At 41.5% G+C, this 21,696-nt stretch overlaps 1 protein-coding gene across 1 annotated transcript in view; it reads right to left on the bottom strand.

The window, feature by feature from the left end:
* The window catches only part of CLCF1 (cardiotrophin like cytokine factor 1), a 49,256-nt gene extending 31,318 nt beyond the window's left edge, over positions 1–17,938 (bottom strand). Inside the window, exon 1 of the mRNA XM_087950474.1 lies at positions 17,673–17,938. Coding sequence (XP_087806600.1) covers positions 17,673–17,700 — 28 coding nt within the window. The 5' untranslated portion in view covers positions 17,701–17,938. The remainder of the gene's footprint in view (positions 1–17,672) is intronic.
* Positions 17,939–21,696: the final 3,758 nt, after the last annotated feature.

Here is a 21,696-nt window from a genome sequence, read left to right as displayed (position 1 = left end):
GGGAAAGTACAGACTTGAAAGCTACACTCTATTGAGCAAAGTATCCTCAAAAAAATTTTTTTTAATAGTACTGCATGTTCATGAATATTTGGATAAGCATGCTACAATTAACAGGAGTCAGCAAGGTCTGTCACTAACAAATTATGCTAGATTACGCCTCTTTGAAAGAGCTTTATAGCTTCTGCTGCCTTAAGAAAGTTCAAAACGTTCTCAAAGATCCATCTCATTCTGGGAACCCTTTTTTTTTTTGAAGTATTACCATCTGGCAGACGGTACAGAATAATAAAAACAAGGACAAATAGGCTGAAAAACAGCTTCTATCCCAGGGCAGTAGCTCTTTTGAATTCTGCTGTATTGTGCAGTGTTGGTGTAGTGTCGGGGGTTTCTGGTTCAATGTGTGAAGGGTGAAGGATGTACGTTTGTGTTTATTTTCATGCTCATGGTCATGATGTGCACTGAAGATGGTGTTTGATTTCGTTGTATGAGGTGCGATGACAATAAACTAAACCAAACTAAACTAAATTAACCATATCTATATATATTTTTGACAGAGTTACCAATTTAATAGATCGAGGGAATGCTATACACAGAGCCAATTCCACAAGGATACACAGGAAGGTTTTCCCTTTAAGCAGAAGCTGGAAAGTCTTCTACTGATGCTAGAGCAACTAATCATGAAGATGCTCTAGTTTGAGAACGGGGTTGCATTAAATAGCCTTCATCATTATTCTGTAGTTCCGCACCATGATTATCCTAAAGGAAGTGTATCTTTTTTGCTTGGCTTGGTCCCAAGTGAGTGAAAAATAGTTATAAATTTCCATTCTCAAATAAAACCATTTGGAGCTGAAAGAGAAAGGCAGACTGGACGAACAGGTACTGGGAACTAATTAAATTTGGAATTAGATAATAATGTTGGATTAAGGTCTAACAATACCTTTTTTTCTCACTCCCCACCTGCAGTGATTACTGAGAATTTCAGGGTGCTCTGTGGATAAATCATGGCAGACTTATCTGGCAGACTTATAAGTTCAGGGCAGAAACTGACTCTGGGGACTTGATGGGATTTGGTTTCCATTTGCTTCAGTGTAAGGGATAGCTGATCTCATATAGAGAAAAGGCAAGGCAAAGTTTAGGAAGAATTGTCCTTCCTTTTTAGTGAGAATTTAACAAAAGGAATCCTAAGTACTCCCAAGAAAGTCAAATAAGGGTTTAATGCACACAATAGCAATTAGCAATCTTTGAAACCACATAGCATTTTATAAATTCTAAGCCTTACATTCCAATCTAATCCCACTCCAATATATGCATAATCTTACCCATTTTAGAGCAGAGCTGGGTGGGGAGAAAGTTTGAAGAGGATTACATTCTGTGTGGTTGCCTCTTCCTGTTGGCAGTGTGCTTTTCATATGGCATATACAGTTGCCACTTAAAGGAGCTTAATACTGAATAAGAACACTCCTGTTATACAGGTAGGCCTCATTTATGATCACAATGGAGCCCAACATTTTCAGTTGCTAAGCAAGACGGTTGTTTAGTGAGCTTGCTCTATTTCTTGCCACAGTTTTCAAGTGAATCCCTGCAGTTGTTAAGTTAGCAATACGGTTGTGAAGTGAATCTGGCTTCCCCATTGACTTTGCTTGTCAGAATGTGGCAAAAGGTGATCGCATGACCCCAGGATATGGCAACCATCATAAATATGAGCCAGTTGCCAAGTGTCCGAATTTTGATCACGTGACCATGAGGATGCCTGCAATGGTCGTAAATGTGAAAAATGGCCATAAATTGGGGGTTTTTTTCCAGTGCCGTTGTAACTCTGAACTGTTACTAAACAAGCTGTTGTAAGGATGAGGACTACCTGTATCTGGACAATATGCCAGAATAGCTGTGAAAACATCTTTGAGGCATTACAGTAGATAATCTGCCAAAAGTGTTTTTCCCCTTTTGAACTCTTGGCTTAAACCAGGATGCACCTCCACTCCAGAGCTTTTTCCTGAGTCTATTTGTGTTTCTTGCCTACACTAAGGCTTGCCCATTAACAGATTATTAGCCACCTGTGCAAGAATTGTGAGTAACTAGCAAAGATAGCCTGCCTGTAGACTCCCCCCTTTCCTGAAAAGCAAACAGGCAGGACTGGCTGATACAATTCTAAAGTGGCTGATGAATTGTCCTTTGAAAGAAGGTTCCTTTGTTTTCTTACAGACGTTTCATTACCCAAAGTAGGCAACATCATCAGTGCTAGTAGTAAGGAGTGCAGTTTGTTCTCAGTTTTTGTTCTAGTGGCTTGCCCTATCAGGGAATGGTCTTAGAAGTTCTTGGGTTGGGCTGTCTACTGTTAGCTTGTTTGGCAGCTATTTGTAATTGTCTTTTTGAACATCACCTACATTACTGACAATAAGAGACAATGGATTCGGGCATGAAATCTATGAGACTGAGAAACAACCCGTTTTCATTTCTGGTTATGGCTTTCTACAGAACTGATAATACCAGCAATGCTATCAGATCTCAAAAAAAATTAAAGCAGGATTGGGCCAAGTTAATCCCTGGATTGAAGGCCATTAGGAAATCTCAAGTTTAGACTTAGAAAATCCCTTGGCCTTTCAATGACTAAGCAGTAGAAAGCCACTTCTATTTTGCTGCCAAGAATATCTACTGAAATTACTGGCGGTTGACTCTATTTTTTTTTTTTACTTTTGCTTCACATTACTTGTAAAACCCTCTGCATTATTTTGCTGAGATAAGCTATGTTTCAAAAAGCATCTCCTTCTTGAATGAAAACCGAACGTCTTCTTCCAAAAGATTTTAAAATAATAAACTCCATGAGAAAAGAAACAAACAACTCGAGCAGGATGAAAACAACACATCGCTTGGAATAACCCATCAAGTCTCTTCTCTAAAATCTAAGACCAATCTTCTACATGTTTACTGTGAAGCAATTCCAGCAGAATTCAAACACATTTACTATCAACTGAGAGCAATTGTCAACGTCATGCCTGCCCACAACATTCGTTTAATCAAGTATGAGAGTACATATTGTTGCTGTCTGTTCCAGCCTAGCAAAAGCGAAGGAATTGCAGCATGATTCAGTTTGGGTGATTCTTCCTGCTGATTTTCCTAACCTTATGTCACTATGTTATGCCTCTTTGCCATAAATACAGGATCCTAGCCTGCATGACAGTTATGATGTAAGACGCTTCATGGATAGGATTTCAGCCTAAGTAATTATACACCGGACAGTGCTGCCTCTCAAACTCTTTGTCTGCATATGCGGATCCTGCTAATGTTGGCTGGAAGGCAAAGGGGAATTATCTTTAAACAAACGTGCATGTTTTTAGTTTGTGTGGGTTGCCCATGGATATATGAAACAGAAAAATTATTCTACAATGTAACTCGATGCATGGATAGTTAGAAGAAAATTTGTATTTTCTTTTGTAAGTTGTTTTCCCTTTTTCGGATGGGAGGCTAACAGCTTAATCTTACGTATTGGCAGACTAAAGGTGCAGCTGGATCTGAAAGCTTTACCATAGATGAGCAGCATTTCTGACTCTTGCACAATTTCAATCCCAAAATCCCTTCCCTTGAAATAAAGCAAGCTTGGGGAAACTGGGAATGGATATATATAGACAGAAGCACCAGGAGCTCTATGGAGTTCATTTAATCCCTTTTATTCAATGTTTTTTGCACCTGGCTCCATTTGGTGGCTCTAGTTAAAAAGAAAAAGAAAGAAAGAGCGAGTGGATCTACATGTGTGTAATCTTAGCCACTTCGACTCTACATGTTCCGACAGAAGTGTTGTTAAGGTTGGAGAGAGCACTCACAGTCGTGCATTGATATAGGTTTATGTTTTTACCCTCATCCTACAGAGAAGAGAACCCTCCCCCCCAGCCTTCCATAGCAGGATGAAAAATAATTTTGCATCTGCACAAAGTGTTTGTCAAACAAGAACCCAAGGGAAAATGAGACACAGGACTGGATTGTTCTCCTACACCAGCCAGCCAAGCCTTGCTGGTTAGAACTGTAGTTGGTAAAGAGTGACATAACTGGAAAAATATATCAGGTTTGGGAAAGTTGGCCTAGGCTGTGAAAATTCTGCCTGAACCAGTGGTGGGATTCAAAAAAAATTATTACCAGTTCTGTGGGCGTGGCTTGGTGGGCATGGCTTGGTGGGTGTGGCAGGGGAAGGATACTGTAAAATCCCCATTCCCTCCCCATTCCTGGGGGAAAGTTACTGCAAAATCCCATTCCCTCCCCACCCCACTAACCTGCTTTCCAGCTCCGTTCTCCTGTGCAGGGCAACAAAAGAAGACCCAGCCAATCAGCTGGGACTCGGGAGGCAGAGAATAGATGGGGGTGGGGCCAGTCAGAGGTGGTATTTGCTGGTTCTCTGAACTACTCAAAATTTCCACTACTGGTTCTACAGAACTGGTCAGAACCTGCTGAATACTACCTCTGGCCTGAACTGTGACAAGAGTTCAGTGGGCAACTGCGACACTGGTACCCTGTAGTACCATTTAATGCTACCTGTAGTAGCATTTAAGCACTTTTTCATTCAGTAGAGATGGTCTTAATTAATCTAATACAAATTATGCAGAGGGCACAAAATATGAGAGTAAGAGGTAGAACTAGGATTCACATATTGTCGTCTGGTCCTTGCTCCTCAAATCAATGAAGTGTAACTTGCTTGAACTTGACCAAGGCTAAAGCTGATAGTCACCCAGTTTTACCCAAGGTCTTTTGTAAAAAGCAGGTACATTCAATATGTTGGAAACATAAAACCACAGTTATTGAAAACTATGTTATATAAAGTGCATTAGAATATATAATGAAGTTATATAAAATATAAAGTTATATGGAAGTTATATAATCCAAAAACAGAACTTTTTTTTCCTATAAAGGAGAAGGGACATGTCATGCCTTCAAAATGTTTAGCCCTCCATTTCTGTTCCATAAGTGGGGTACATGTTTATCGGAGAATAACCAGAGTAATCAGAAGGCTGTTTCAGTGTGCACATAGATAGTTGGAAAGGAAAAGGCAAAAGTTAAAATGGGGTCAATCACGAATTCATGCAGGTAGACCTTGACTTTGTACCATATTTGAGATCAGCATTAAGAAGGCTTCCCTGGGGCTCAGAAAGGAAAAAAAAAACCAGGAGCCGCTGCTGCCTTTGGGGCCTCCTGGGCGAAACTCCCAGGGGCGTTTTGCTCCCAGAAGGCTTCTCTTGGGCTCAGGAAGGCAAAAAATGGCGCATGGGGGGGCACACAGAACCCCCTTGCGCACCATTTTGGGGCCTCCTGGGCCTCAGGGAAGCCTCCTGGGGGGTGTTTTGCTCCCAGGAAGCTTTCCTGGGGCCCAGGAAGGTAAAAATTGGAGGGGGCAGGGACAGCTGCACCCCCCTCCATCTTTTGCCTTCCTGGGCCTCAGGGAAGCCTCCTGGGCAAAGCAATAAGACAGCAAGGGGAATCCCGACACAGCTGATCATAGGAACAGCTGATCATTGGGAGGGGGAGAAAAAAGAAATATCTTAAGGAGTGACTGGGTGGGGAAGAACGCAACCAGCGATGTCAGGCATGCACGCAATGTTGTGACTGGGCGGGGAGGGCTGCGCAGAGAGGGGCAGGGCCAGCCAGGGGCACGATTTGCCGGTTCTCTGAACTGTGCAGAATCATAACAACCAGGTCTATAGAACCGGTCTGAACCAGTAGAATTCCATCCCTGGTTGTAAGTAATTATGGTTGTAAATCAGGGCACCCATGTGACGAGAAGTAATTTCTGGCCTTTTTCACAGTGGTCAAAGCAAACCCATTCATTTGAATGAGTATTTTTGTCATAAACCAGCAAAAATGTTCAGAAACCAGAAAAAACAGTTGCGAGTCACAATCAGATTACTGTGGAATACTGCTGCGATGGGTCATAAAGTTGACCTTCCCAATATTTGGTCATATGACCACAGAGGGGATGCCACGACCATTTATGATGGATGGCTTTACAGACTGTCAAGCACCCGTCCTGCAGGTGTCGTAACTTTGAACTGCAACCAGTCATTAAATGAGGACTGAGTATACATGAGATAGAGACATAACAAGAACTGAACTTTTAGAAGGAAACTGTACTTCTTTAAACAAATTCTACTGATACAAGACAAATTACTAGCACTCCTTAATCTTCACTGAACAAAATCATTACAACATGCTAAAAGTTTTCTTTCTAATCGTATTTTCTGTAGCATTGTGCGTTGAAGGCCTGATGTCTTAATAAAGAAGGCTTCTAATTTAGAACATAGTACATCCTTTCCCAGACTGAAGCTTTCCAAATAGGTCAAAGATTATTTTGGAAATTTTAGGATGCACTAAAAACGTGGCACACTGAAAGAAAGGTTATCACTTTTCAGTTTCCAGGATAATGTTAGGTGAGAAAAAAATTTCATTTACAAAGGGCTAGCAGTAAAAAGCATAGTTCATTAATGTCGTTTATCCTTATCCTTCTCTGCTTGATTTAAAGTGTGTTTTTAATATATACTGGTTGCAAGAAACCTCAGAAATATGCTTGTTTGTATAGAGTATAATTCAGGGATTTCTCCAAGAGCCAAAAGGAGCCAAGCAATGTAAAATGTCCAATGTCCCTTTTCCAATTGCGGAACACTGGTAGTTCTGTCTTGCATATCTTACATTCAAATGCCAGTTCTGCAAACTTTTTGGTGCTACTTTAAAAAAGCTCATGAAGATGGAATAAACATCAATATACCATCGAGGATCATTATAATATATGTAACAAAATAATCTTTTATTTATCAAATGTAGACACTGCACATCTCATTATCCAAGCAATTCAGATACAGGCGATAAAACCATATAAAAGAAATAAACTTAAAAGCAGAATTAAATCAGAATGAAGAATGAAATAGGAGCCAAGTTAAAAGACAAGTTAAAAATTTTTTAAAAAAATTCAGAGGGAACGCTCTTAAGCCACCAACCAGCCCCAGGGTTGTGTATTCTTCAAACCCCATGCCACTTGGCAGAGATAGTCTTAATTCTCTGGTTTTAACGCTTACAAGGCCAAAAGAGTGGGGGGCCAAACTCATATCTGGAGATATGATATTCCATAGGGTAGGGCAACAATAGAGAAGCCTCTTTTCCTAGATACTACCAGGTGAAATACTATAACTGATGCTGTCTGTAACATATCCTCCCTGCCTGATTGGGTTGGATGGGTTGATATAATTAAGACAAGATGGTTCTTCTGGTTCCATGCCATGAAGGGCTTTAAAGGTGATAACCAAGATCTTACATTGGTCCCACAAACAAAACATCATCCAATGCAGCGCATGCAGCAGAGGTGTTACATGCACAGTCCTCGGAGTGGCCAATTTTTTAATCAATGAGCCATGTTCATAAATAGATAGATAGATAGATAGATAGATAGATAGATAGATAGATAGATGATAGATAGATAGATAGATAGATAGATAAGATTATGATGGATTTTTATGAATCTTTGAGGGGGTCCCCTATCAGATCTGACTATGGCACACTACAAATGATATGGCATCTGTTTTTAGCATCTGGACCCTTACAGGGAATCAGTAGCATTGGCCAAATGCTTTTATTACGTTTCACTTTCAAAACCAACCAACTGTGGTCTATATTTCACTGTGGTCTAATTTATTTTCATTTTGCAGCCCCTAGACTGAGAAAATACTTGTCCACTCATTTGGTGAATTTTTGGCCAAAAAAAAGGGAGCTATTAGGCTGGAATGAGATGGTTTGTCGTTAGATGCATATTGTCCTTACATCTATTTTGTTCCCCCAAAGTTGTTGCAGGCTGAGCAATGAGGGGTTTGCAGATGATACTGGGGAGCCTCAAGCAGCCAACAGGCTTGTTTGCATCAGTGACAGAGTCAAGGCTATGCAAAGAAAAGAAAAGAAAACAGTGAAATTAACCAGATGGAGGCTGTGATTTGTAAGGATTTTTTCCATTCTGAGGTAAGCTGTTTGCTCCAGGAGAGGTGGATAACGTGGATAGTGACAAGGAACAGAAAAAGTGTGAAACTGAATGAGGTATCCGGAAATTCCTAGATGAAGAGAATATTTCTGTAGATTAATATGGTCTACTGGGGTATTTCCAACTGTTTATGTAACAACAACACATTGAAGATATGCCAGGATGCTGCTAGGAATAAGAAAGCCTTTATTAGATCTTCCAGCAGATGTTAAACTTCTATGTCCAACTTAGAATTTCCTAGTCACATATGAGATGAAGGGTCATTGATTCCAGGTTAACTTGCTACCTGGTAAATATGACTAGGGTTGCAACCTTAGTGAATATATTATATTTACAGCCAATGGACAAATGGAGGACCATCAATAACCACTCACATATCAGCAGCTGCAGAGAAGGGGAAATGTGCCCAGAATAGAGAAATGTTGCAAGGGAGGTGAAAACAAACAAGGTCAGAAAAAAGAAGGGGTGGGCAACTATGACCCTTTACAATCTATGAACTTCAACTCCCAGAATTCCCAAGCCAGCCATTCTTAAGAATAAAGGGTGCTGAAAAGATTGCAAGCTAAGGCAGCCTTTCTCAACTTTGACAACTTGAAGTAAATTATTTAGCTACATGCTTAGCGTCACTAATTTACTTGCACAGCAATATGCAAAAGACAATGTCAGAAAAGAATAGGGAAGCAAGATGCACTAAAGCTATACAAGTGTGCTCTATTGTGCCATGCCAAAAAATATGGGGATACTACAGTATAGTTCCTTGACAAGTGAAAAACAAGTTACTTGAGACAAGTTTGTGAAGCGATCCTTTTGGACTAGACTCATATTTGCAAGTGAAAGCAAAGAAACTAAACATTTCTTAGCTCCACACTTATGAAGCAGGACCGCCAAGTGTGTCCAGTACCCCTGGATTACAGTTGACAAGATCATGTCTAGACTATATAGGAGTTGTGGTGGCGCAGTGATTACAATGCAGTATTGCAGGCTAATTCTGCCAACTGCCAGTTCAATCCTGACTGGCTCAAAGTTGACTCAGCCTTCCATCCTTCCGACGTGGGTAAAATGAGGATCCAGATTGTTGGGAGCAATAGGCTGACTCTGTAAACCACTTAAGAGAGGGCTGTGAAGCACTGTGAAGCGGTATAGAAGTCTAAATGCTATTTGCTATTGCTATATAATACAAATATAATTTTAGATATGGATGCAGGTCAGGAAGATTGGCAGTTCCAGTTCTACACAAAAAAAGAGAAAATGCCGAACACCTTTCCCCCTCCCTCTGCACCTTCCAGATCAATGCTGAAAGGATGCTTCAGATACTAAATGCTGAGGCTATAAGAACATCACGGAAGGCCTGCAGAACATGAAAGCATGAGCATTCTGCACATGGTCCAAACACTGGGCGTGAAGTCGTAGGCTATTCCTCTTGTGTACTTACTCAGTGGTAAATTATGCTACCTTCGGTGGAACGTATCTTGCAAGGCTTGGCATTTTATTGAGTGTTAGTCTCCCCGTAGGGACTTAAATCTGGGAAGAATGAGCCTAGGGTTGCAGCCCTACTTCTACACCGTGTGCTTAGCATCGCATTCTGTGTATAACAAGAGGCTTCCTGCAGTGTGACATATGATGGATTTCCATTGAAGGAAAGCAACTGTTCTGGATGAAAGACCTCAAGCATGCAGAGAACAAGCCATGTGTTGAAATGCTGCAAGGAAACACTTTATTTCAATTGCTGCATGTGGTGAAGGGTTACCAGATTTTGGCACCAGATTTTATAGCAAGGCATTCTTAGGAATGAAGTATTGATTGGAAGCACGGACTGATAACAAAGGACAGAGAGCAGTTCAGGGATTGGGAAGCAATTGAGAGTACAGTGGTGTTTCTTTGAAGCCTTCTCCGATGGCTGCTTTTGCTTTATATAAAACTCATTCCCGTGCTTGCTTGGAGGTAAGCTTTCTTGATCTCAGTGGGATTTACTTTGCGTAAACTCAGAGTAGAAGAGGCCTGCACAGCCTCAAAACCGTCCTCGGCCCCAGCAACAAATTGAGGCCCTGTTTAGTTGACTGCAGAGGCTTTCTTGCAGGGAGGCTCCATAAGTGCCTTTATAGTTTAACGCAGAAGCCAGCGGAGCTGAAGTAAACACTGAGCTGAGCTCTGCTGAAACTAAATCTGACCAGCTTAGTCTAAAACCACAGGGTGATGTGAGCTTCCAAGAGTATCAAGGCTAGAAGGCGGGGCAAGAGGAAAATCCAAATTTCTCAAAGCCAGGAGGAGGGGAAGGACAGAAGCCACACTGAGGAGAAACCCCTTTGTACAATATGATTTGGTACAAAACCATGTATTAATCCTAAGCAAAAGAGAAATTACTAAGCTTAAATTCTAGTGCCCGCTTGGTTACTTGAGACATGTGTAAACAAGAGCCAGTAATGGCCTCTCTTAGATCAAGCCCAGATAAACTTAAGTCAGTTGAAATATCTGCCTATGAAGCAGGCAGTCAATACAAAGAGCTGAAGGCATCTCTGGATGTTTTCCTTTTGCAGTGCAGCAGATTCTTTGATATGGAAGCATCAGTGGTGCTTTCTGGATTTTTCTGACCGAAAACTCTCCCAAGAATTGGAAGATTAAGGCAAATTGATTCCCTTTCATCTTGTGGACCGTTCTCTTGGGAGAAACTGAGCTGTTGGCAGGAGCACATGAGAAGCCACTTCCCATGGAATTTCAAAGTACTTGTGAAAACAATTGCAGGATAATTTGTGATCACCTTACTCAAAGAATGCTGGGGAGAAATCTTCATTAGTGATCTTTCTATCTAGCATAGTGCATTCACAGAAAATCTAGTGTTCTAAGTGCCTTTACAGTTGGATTTGCAGATTAACTCTGAAGATCTGTAGAAGGGATTACAGACAGAAGGAAAAGCCAACAGGCATAACCCTCTCTTGATCTAACCAGTTGTATGCCGGAGCACAAGAATGCACAAAGTATGCTTACAATAAATAGAGCCTCCCATTATTACAAGCTAAATGAGAAATTGCTAGCCTTTTCATGATCTGTCTATATCAGTGCTTCCCAGCCTTAGCAACTTTAGGATGTGGACTTCAACTCCCAGAATTCCCCAGTGAGCCATGGTGGCTGAGGAATTCTGGGAGTCAAAGACTACACATTTTAAAGTTCCCAAGGATGAGAAATGCTGGTTTATATCAAGAATAAAACCAACACTGAGATTAGACATTAGACTGGGGGAGGGGGGGTATCTTGTTTCTAGTTTCTATAGAAAACAAACTATCTTTCCAGATGGGATGAAGAGGCTATGGATCAGGGCTGTCAAACTCTTGACCCATGGGCTGGATGTGTCACACATTGACCGTGCCCATGCCTGGTTTAGCGAAGGGAGGGGAAGTCGTGATACAGCACCTGATGACGCTGTGACAACATGAGTTTGACACCCTGCTATAGATTGAGGGAGGTGGTTTTTTTCTTTTTAAAGTGAGGAGGTAACCTTGAATTAAGGATACTATCTCATTCTGCTTTGCTTTTAAAAATCTGTGGGCTTCTTAATAAGTGCAACAAGCCAATGGTGGCTTCACACACTTATTTTACCGCATTTTAAAAAGCAGGAAATTGCCTTGCCATAAGTTGGGAGTACAGTTAGTCCTCAACTTACAACCACAACTGAGTCCAAAATTTATGTTGTTAAGTGAGTTTTGCTCCATTTTATGACTTTTCTCACCATATTTATTAAGTGAATCACAGCAGTTGTTAAATTAATAACATGGTTGTTAAGTGAATCTGGTTTCCCCATTGACTTTGCTTGTCAGAAGATCACAAAAGGTGACTGATTACATGACTCCTGGACACTGCAATTGTCACAAACATGAGTCCATTGTCAAGCATCCAAATGTAAATCACGTAACCATGGGGATGCTACAAGTATGAAAATCGGGGGTGCTACAAGTGTGAAAAACGGTCACTTTTTTCAATGATATTGTAACTTTGAATGGTCACTAAGTGAACTTTTGTAAGTCGAGGACTACCTGTACAGAGTTGAGTAAACTTCCACAAGAAAATGAATTTTTTTTAATGCCCTTGCTGTTCTAGAGTAGATCCCAACAGGTGATAGCACTTAGCTAACCATCACCAATCTCAGAAAAGCTAACCAAAATCAATCCGGTTAATTCTTCAATGGGAGACCACTAGGAAATCTCAAGGCGGTAGCCTAGCCTGGGGGAAAAAAAACCTTATGGAAAGAAAACAATGGCCGCCCTCATTGTATTGCAACCTACAAAACAATATGGTCTATGTAGTCACTAGGCCTAAAGCAAGAGAGCCTTTACCTTCTACCATTGTGTTGATTCCTCCTCGGCAGCCCAGACTCATTTAACCATTTACGCCTCATTTCTTTTCTTTTTTTTTCTGCAGATGTCCTGCAGAAGTTCAGGCCCCTTTCCAGAGTATTCCTCCAAAGAGCTAATAGTACCCCTTCAATCCCCTCTTTTGCGATCAAACTCACTAGCGACTCCCTGCCTTCTTCTCTCTTGGGTCCCCCATTGATCTCCTTTTTATGGCAATCTCCTCTCTCCTGGGGCTCCTCTCTCCTGTCTGTTCTCCTGTGTCACTATTACTACATTCAGACAACTGTGTGTCCTCCCCCCCAACCCCTGCCCGCACCTTTGTGTTCTGTTCTCTTGGCTTCTCCTCAAGGCCTCGTGAGACTGTCCTCCTCGGTTGCCTGCAATTCAATGCGGTCAAAAAAGAGCTTGATTTTCCCATATATAGTCAGGGTAAGCACCATGTTGCCTTTTGTTCAAGACCTCAGACATCTCTCTCTGACTAAGTTCCAGTGACTAATTGTTCCACATCTTCTGGGCTAACATCCAAGCAGCCTCTTGCCCATGACCTAGCTTAATACAGGCTTGCTGTTCCTACCTGTGATATAGGCTCTGTCTCTGCCAACCAACCTTGCCTACTTAGGCGATGCCTATTGTTTGGACCCCCTTGCTTTGCTTTGCCAGATCTGCCGGTCTGCCTCTCTGCACTTTAAAAGCTTTCCAGTGTTAACAATGTTGTCATCCTGAGGCTGTTTGTCTTCCTGACATCCATCTCCCCTTGATGACACCTTAGGGATCACATTTCACCTACAAAAATGGATCACAGGTGGCCTAACATGTTGCGATTGACATCTGTCCAAGAATGAACAAACTATTCTTATCTTTCAGGAACCAAGGAATATCTTCATGTGAGAAACTGGCTTTTTATAATCCTGGCTTCTTCTGGCTATCATTAAGGCTATTATGTCAGTTTTTGACAGAGAGCTTGATAGAAACAGTTATACTGGTCATCCGGATTTTTATACTGGACCTTTGCTCCCAGATTTAGCAAATGCCTGGGGTATATGGGGAGGCTTCAGCAAAAGTGAAGCTTTAACCTGATCTTGGTTGTAAGAAGCTAAAATAATTGTGACCACAGAATTATTGTGTAGACATGTTACACTTCTTGTGGTCTTGGAAGGGGAACTGAGTTTTTCCTAGATTGGTTTTACAAATTGGATTTTGTCAAGAATGTCTTCAGAACCCTTGCATACACCAGAAAATACGAGTATAAAGAGAACATCTGGATGTCTCTAAATTTGAAGACTAGGTGAGCTGCTTTAGCTGTGTAAATGCCATGGCATCATTCCTGTTCATGCTAGTCACTCCATTGATGGAATTAATAAAAAGCACAGGAGGTACTTCATAGAAAAAGCATTGGCTTCTTCCCAGAGCGTGCCTAATTATGTGTCAGACCTGGCCCATGAAACAGTTTATTAAGTTTTGGCAGTCTCATCTGTTTTAGCCATGTGGTATACATTTTGCTCCAATTTTTATATCTAAGCAAAGGAAATTTGTTTTCAAAGGTTGGGAGATACAAAAGTATAGACACTTTTAGAACATTTGTTTGCAATTCATTGTGATGCCCTGGTGATGGGTATGCAGAGATTCTGTTCTTAACCCTGGCCACCTAGGTTATGGATCAGACTGTATTTATGGTTTCTCCACCGCTGCGTGAATAAGAGATTTTCTATTTATTATAAAATTGATATACACCCATCTCACTATCCAAAGCAATTCTGGATTACTTACAACACAATGAAAGCAGAAATATGAAACATTAAAAACATTGAAATTGAGCTTAGTACTTGATCGGGAAGCTGCTGAGGATATGCCCCCTTAAAACTGAAGTCTCATTCGAAATGTCTTGACAGAGCCTCCGTTGTTTTGTTTTCCTTGCTCAACTGCACAATAACGCAAAACTGTCAAGACAGTTTGTACAACTTTTCTTCTCTTTGATTTACTGACTGAGGGTTCAGGATCAGAAAACTTAGATCAGCAAGTAGTGAAGAACACCTTAGGAAAAAAGTGTGTATATAAAAAGTGTGTACCTCTGTGCGTATGCGTGTGCACCAATGTGTGCATGCAAAAATATGAGTGTGTAGGAGAGGTTGATCTACTTCTCAAATCTAAACAGCTGCTTTCAATACAACTGTTTGTGAGATGGAAGGCAGCAAGAAAAGGGGACAGGGAATTTACTTATACAATTTTGCTCTGAACCTTCCTCCAAAATCAAGATTTAACTCCTAATAGGTAAGAGGCATTAATGAATGTTTAACGGTGCATTAGCATACCAGGTTTGATATTCTGGGTTGAAGTTGGCTTTCTGGTGCCATAACACCTGTTATCAAGTTAGAAAAAGAATTCCTCAAATGCATGCAGGAATACCTTCTCCACAGAGCTAAATCTAGAATTTCCAGACAGTCGAGTCCTGGCAGCCTTCATTTGGGGATATGAAGCAATATCTGTGTCAGGGTATTGGAAGAACTGTACAGAGATCCCTGTATAGGACAGACTGTATGAATTAGTCTGCTTCCTGTCGTGTATCTGATTGTCCTGACACTGATAGTTTACATTCTGTCTCTTTGCTAATTTTAAATAGCCATGTGGAGACTCAGATAGGCTGGGTGAGAGAGATGCCTATGAGATGAACAAGGTCTGATATTATGCAGATTCCTGCAGTTCTCATGCATTTTTGATGTTTCCCCCACTTTGGTTTGGAGCAGGGCCTGGTGCTACCATTCCCATTCCTTATACATATGACATTCATGTTCATTTTGAAATCCAGATATGCCAATATCTCTCCAAACAATTGGTCAATAGCATCAAATGTGTTTTACACGGAAACAGCTCTTCAACTGTACACTTGCTCTCTATACTTCAAATCCATTCAAAGGGTTAATATATCTTCAGTTTGCCAAATGGATGATGGTCACCATCAAAGCTGACACCAGCCAGAACATAGAAAAACTCAAAGAAATAGTGCAAGGTCAAAAGATGTGGACAGACCTGATCCATAGAATTGCCAAGAGTCAGTGTCAGACCTCCTCAGCTTGAACCTCTAAGTAAGAAGCTGGCAGCTGACAGTCAGACAAGACTGAATGGATATCATCATCATCTTCATCATCATCATCATCATCATCAAACTAAACCAATGATGGGAACCTCCTTGCCCTGTCATCTCTAAGCAGCAAGATAAATACTGCATAGAAAGGAGATGCTGATGTGGTATATACATGTTTGGAGCATGTATATGTGCCTTCTTGATGAGGATGTTCATATATATAAAGCTGAGTATTTGGCTAGATAGTTAGGCTTTTAGCTTAGGTATTTGCTTCTTAGATAATTTCGTATTCCTGCCTGTATCACAGAATTGGCTTCCTGTTAGGACACTGGATTTCTAACCATAGTATTTCTCTGTGGAGAAACTTCTTGGGTTTAGATGGAACTACAAGTTCTCTCTCTGGACAAAGGGCTCCTACCTTTTCTTCCACATGCTATACAGGTCCCTGTAATTCAGAGAAGGCCACGTGACTCAACAGTTTGTGTTTGGCTACGTTATGGCGCTAACGCACAGGGTGGAAAACTACTTGCCAAAAACTGAAGACTTCAGCAATAAGAGGTGTCTTTTTGTCTGACTGGCCATAGCTGCATGCAAACTTGAATAATCTTACGCATATGTGTGCACGCAGGTAAAGAGAAAGTATTGTTTATGAAAAATTATGCCCTTTCTTAGGACCTTTCACCTATATCCTCCATGAAACTTTCCCTGTAGTAGCTTCTACAGCGTACAGTATGATCCACTCACTCTTTGTTCTGCTACTCCATTACTATCAAGTTGGTCTAAAGCTGGGTTAAAGCTTAGGTAGCTCAGAGGCTAGCCATGCCGGCATGTTGTCGAGGAACATTGCCCCCTAATTTTGTCTATCCTACGAGGTGGGGGGGGGGAAACAACAAGAAAGCTGGTCCCAGGTTGCTTTCTGCAGCTGCCGGATGGGACTGTTAGAGCCGTAAATAAACGTTTATCAGTTGGGCGTCTCTTCTTCTCTCCTTCTTTAATTTTGCTATCTATCTCAGCCAAGGATCAGAACCTTCTGGCTGAAGAGAGTCCCAAGAGGCAATGGGCAGCATCGCTTTCCACTATACCTAAGAGTTGGGTCTCTCACTCATTACATACTGGGTTTGCCTGACTGCTCCTGGAGGAATGAATCAAAGCTGGCCTCCCTGGCCTCACGTTTTCCGGCATTTTCCTTTTCAGTTTCTTTCCTCAGCCTTTTCCAACATCCAAAACGGAAAAATAATCCCAAATATTTTTGTTTTGTGTCCTTTAAAAAAAAACAACCCCAAAGCTTTGTTTGCTCTTTCTTTTCAAATAACTAATTATTGTAGGAGCAAAAGGGTCGCCTATTGCTAAATGGCATGATTTGATTGTCAAAAAAGCCAACTGGGGAAACAAACCACTTTTGACCTTTTAAGGTTTCTTTTTACATTTCTATTTTATTTAAACACAAGCCCTCTCCCAGAAAGCCTGGGGTGTTGTCTGCAAAACACAAAAAACCTACTGCTTATAAAAATTACACCCTGCCGGAAAAAGTACTCTCCTTCTAAGTAATCTCCCCCCCCCCTCCAGCTTTTCAACCTTCTCAAAGTAACAGTGAGAAAAGTTTTGCTAACCGGGCTAAAATGTTAAAACTTTACCAAGCAACAAAAACAACACTCCAAACCACTCACAAAAAAGCACTCAGAAAGATTCAGGCACTTCCTAAAGTTGCGATCTCTCCCCCCCCCCCCTCTCCATTTCTATCCCCTCCCAGAAAAGGACATTTCCTCGTTTTTGGGGGGGGGGGGGGAGAAAGTGTTTTGGGGTGGCTTTTCTTCCCCTTGTCCCGTTCTTTGTTTAAAAATAAACGAACAAACTATCTTTTAATTTTAATAACCAAACATACTTTCTTTCTGTTTTGGGAAAGCAGTTAACTCAAGCCATTGGGGAGTGGGGGGGGAGAGAGAACGCTTTTTAGCTGTTTTCTAAAATGTTGGTGACTTTGATTTTCCTCTGTCAGTTTGGGATGATATTCCCTTGCTAAACTGCCTTCTCCTCTCTAAACGCGCCCCCCCCTTCGGTAATCACAAACACACATGAAAAAAAGGGAAGGGGGGTAGAGGGAAAGTCTTAAATCAGTCTCAAAGCCAGACAGACGTTTTAATCAAATCAAATTAGAATCAGCAGCGTTTGGGGGAAAAAAGACAAGGCGCACAGCAAGACCCCCCCACCCCACCCCACCCCCCTTCTCAAAACGGAGCGAGATGCGAGCCCTTACCTGAACCCTCCCCAGCAACACATAGCATAGTAGACTCAGAGTGTGGGCTGGGGGCGACACGGCGGGTTAGCAGACCAACGGTTGTGCTCCGAATGATCGCTGCAGATCCCAGCGCGGAGTGAAAATTTCCCTTTCTCTCTGGCTGGCTCTGCCCCGGGTTCCGTTCCTTCCTTCCTTCCTTCCTTTTTTCCCCCCCTTCCCTATTTGTTTTGGTTTTTGTTTGCTGGGTGTTAGGTGGGAATAGCTGTCTGTACTTTGTTTTGTATGTATGCAGTTTTCACCACGCAGTCTCTCTCTCTCTCTCTCTCTCTCACTCACTCTCTCTCTCTTTCTCTCGATCTCCTCTTCCACCTCCTGTGATTTGTTCTTTGATTGGTGTCCAGGAATGTAGGAGAAAGAAAGAGAAGGAAGGAAGGAAGGAAGGAAGGAAGGAAGAAAGAAAGAAAGAAAGAAAGAAAGAAAGAAAGAAAGAAAGAAAGAAGGAAGGAGGAGGGAGAGAAAGAAAGAAAGAAAGAAAGAAGAAAGGAAGGAGGAGGGAGAGAAAAAGAAAGAAAGAAAAGAAAAGAAAGAAAGAAGAAAGGAAGGAGGAGGGAGAGAAAGAAAGAAAGAAAGAAAGAAAGGAAGGAAGGAAGGAGGAGGGAGAGAAAGAAAGAAAGAAAGAAAGAAAGAAAGAAAGAAAGAAAGAAAGAAAGAAAGAAAGAAAAAGAAAGAGAAAGGCATAATATTCTTAAAGTAGCTGCCTTTTTAAAAACTTAAAAGTGTTAAACAGAACCAGGTTGCTTTCAAGAATGTATTTGGTACCATTGTTGACAAGCACCCATTCATTTTCTTCCCCCTCCTGCTTGCTGTTCAGCCTGAGGTGCTCCACTTCAAACTTTGGAGTGGGGAGGGGTACAGGAGGAAGGTAAAAGTCCTACTAACAATAGGACTCTTCTGAAAGGAAAGAAGGAAGGGACTTTTCTTGGGCTGTTTGTCTAAAAACTACCCAGAGGAAATGCCAGCCCACCATACTCCTCCCCACCCTATTCTCTAGATCTCTGGATGCTGCCAAGTTTTCCTAGTGGCATTTTTAAAAATCAATTAAAATAACAAAAATAAAGGTGTAGGGGGGATTTCCAGCAAATATTGGAAAATCCAACCTATTGCAAGGTCTTCCTTTAGCTTCTGAGTGAGGAGAGAGTGGGTTGCCAGTTGCCCTCTGGATGGGGGTTGAAGAAAGGGACCCCAGGCTCTCCTACCTGCTCTCCACGCCATCTGGTTAAAGCCCCAGTCCGGTGCAGCCCTTGAAGGTAGGTGTGTGACTGGATGCTTCCTTTCGCCGAAGGGTCTGCATGGAATCTGCTGCCTCCTTTATTCTGGGCCAGGATTAATAATCCCATTTGCCAATCCCACTCACTGGGATTTTGGTTGCGGGGTGGATGCGTGCGTGTGTGTAAGCATGTGTATGTTTTAATTTGGGGGAAGATAACTTGTGCAACCTTTCTTCTAAACCTGCCCCCCTCCTTTCTGACGTGTAAAGCTTTAACCACAAAGCTAAGCCCAGTCCCTGAGGGGGGGGATGTATGTGGGGGGCATAGGGGGAGGAGAGGTCCTGCAGATTGCCTCCCCTCCCCTACAAAGAGACAAGGCGAAGTGAGTGTGTGAACCCACCCTGTCTCAAGCTGAAATGCCAGATTTGGAAAGGGGGGGTGGGTGGAAGGAGGAAAGGGGTGGGGATAGAGCAAAGAAACTGACCCATTCTTGTTCTCCATTTCTTTTGCCTCCCTACCGTGCACTTCCCAGTCTCTGCCCTAGAGTTGCCTGTCCACAGCTCCCTTGGACCAGACCTTTGGCCTCGACTATGAAAGGCTCTTCCCTCACATGCCAGTCTGAGTGCCAAGCACTGGGCTTCCTCCTGATGCCCCAAACTGCCCTTGTGTAGGAAACAAAGCACAATCGCTTGTTGGTGGGTTGCCTTCAAGGGCTTACCCCATTCCCGTAAACTGAGTGGCCTTTAGTCATTGGCAGGTGACTAAACTCACTCCCCCATCCTGTGGAAAGGAGGGTGTGCCTCTGCTTTCTGACTGCGGGAATATTGGGAGCAAAAGGTGACCTCCCCTCCCTCCGGGCAGAACAAAACAAAATAACAACACACACACAGAGAGAGAGTATTTTGTACCCACTTCTCTCTCTGTTCAAACCCATGGTTGTTCTTCCCATCCACTCATTCTATGTCTCATATCTGTGGGATCCAACACTAATTCATTACTCAGCAAAAGTTTCTCCAGTCCTCTTTCACCATGGGTGACTCAGCTCTTCGACATTGGGGGTGACCTCCCTGACTGGATGGGTTTCTTGGAAAGGGGTGCAAGGTGGAAACTGGGGAGGTTGCCTAAAAGTTTGGGTGACTATCGGAAGGGGAAAAGGCGGAGGGGAGGGAACCCCAGATGGATGGATGGATGCTAAAGAAGGACTCCTTCAAAAACCCTTACCTTGCAAGTATAACCTGTACAAAAGAGAAAACACTCTCTGCTGAGGTGATAAACAGCGCTTCCCTATATTCTCAAAAATGTGCACTATATGGGCATGATCCTTTTAGCAAAAGGTAGCCCTGCTGATTTCAACAGGATTTGTATACTGTCAACTGAGTGGAAACTATCAAATTTTGGAGAGTCCCCAGTTCTGCAGTTCTTGCACACACAGCATCTCCATTAGCAAATTAGCAGCATAGGTGGTTGGGATCCATCAAGCTTTTGCTGCATTGTTTTCTTCCTTCCCTACTGCTCTCCAAGTAAAATATCTTGAAGTGTTGACCTTTGAGATTTTAGGAGAATTCCCTTTTTGCAAAGATTTTGAGCAGCATTGAAATGGTTTGTTTGTTTTCTTTAATTATGTCTAAAAAGTTATTTGACCCAAGGAAAAAAAGCCCACTCTAACCCTTTCTCTGAATTTCAATAGTCAAGCAATTGTTTGTTTTCAATTACCCTCCTTTGATTAGAACCGACTTTGCTGATGGGAAGCTTTCTAACTAGATGAGGGCTTTAGAAGTAAACTTTATATTTAAAATAAACTGTCACATGTTATTAAAGCTGGCATGCCAGGTATATGGCAAAAGTGGAAAAATACCAAAACTCTGTTTATTCTCATTACTAAATATTTACATATTTACCAAGCCCAAAAAAAAGTTTAAAAGTTTTGTGTTGTTTGAGGAAATCCAATCACTTCAACCCGAATTAATTGCATTTGTGAATATATACGTTTTTTCATTGTTAAAACCTGTCTCGCTATTTACATGGAAAAACTATTATGAGGCTTTGAACTTTAAGGAGGAGGGGGATGGAAACCTATTCTTTTTTTCTCCTTGCAGGCTTTTGCGTAATGCTTTGTGTAAAAACAAAGGAACTCACAGACACAACTAATTGTAATGCTTTTTTTTTCTTTTTTCTTTTTCTTTCCCAAAAAGTGTTTTGTGCCTCCAAAAGGTAAAATTCAGAACGAATCTCAAATACAGTCTGTGCTTCAAGTCCTCAGGTTTTTAAAAGTTTTGTGCCCCAAATTCACCGTAGTCTGGTTTTTATTTGAAATAACAGTTCCATCATCGCATGAAGATTTATGTATCTCTGATTTGGCTGATGTAAGCAGCCATAAAAATATATTTATGGTAAGCAGTGGTTGCTCAATGTATATACTTAAGGGAGTACCACACAAAGCTTGTTGCTTATTTAATTATTTGTTTGTTCATGAAACAATGCTATGTGTTTATAAATATATAGAGATTTTAGAACAACACACTTGCTACTCCTTTGTTTTTCAGCCCATTAAACCAAAAATATAAAATAAACTAAAATTGATTATTATGGGGCAATAGGGATCAATCTAAAACCTAAATTGTGAACTTTTAGTCTTTACCTAAAGAAAGGATACTTTTATTTGTAAATGTCCCAAGTTTGCTTTCCTAGGAGGAAAACACCAAAGACAGAGCTGGAGTTTTTAAAATATATCATTTACATGAAAAATGTGTAATGTATATTTTGTCCTGGAGGAC

The sequence above is a fragment of the Notechis scutatus genome, chromosome 1 (genome assembly GCF_049901735.1).
Source record: "Notechis scutatus isolate UNSWTSFEM ecotype Mainland chromosome 1, rNotScu1.2, whole genome shotgun sequence".
Lineage (NCBI taxonomy): Eukaryota > Metazoa > Chordata > Lepidosauria > Squamata > Elapidae > Notechis > Notechis scutatus.
This window is presented reverse-complemented; position numbering and strand designations above follow the sequence as displayed.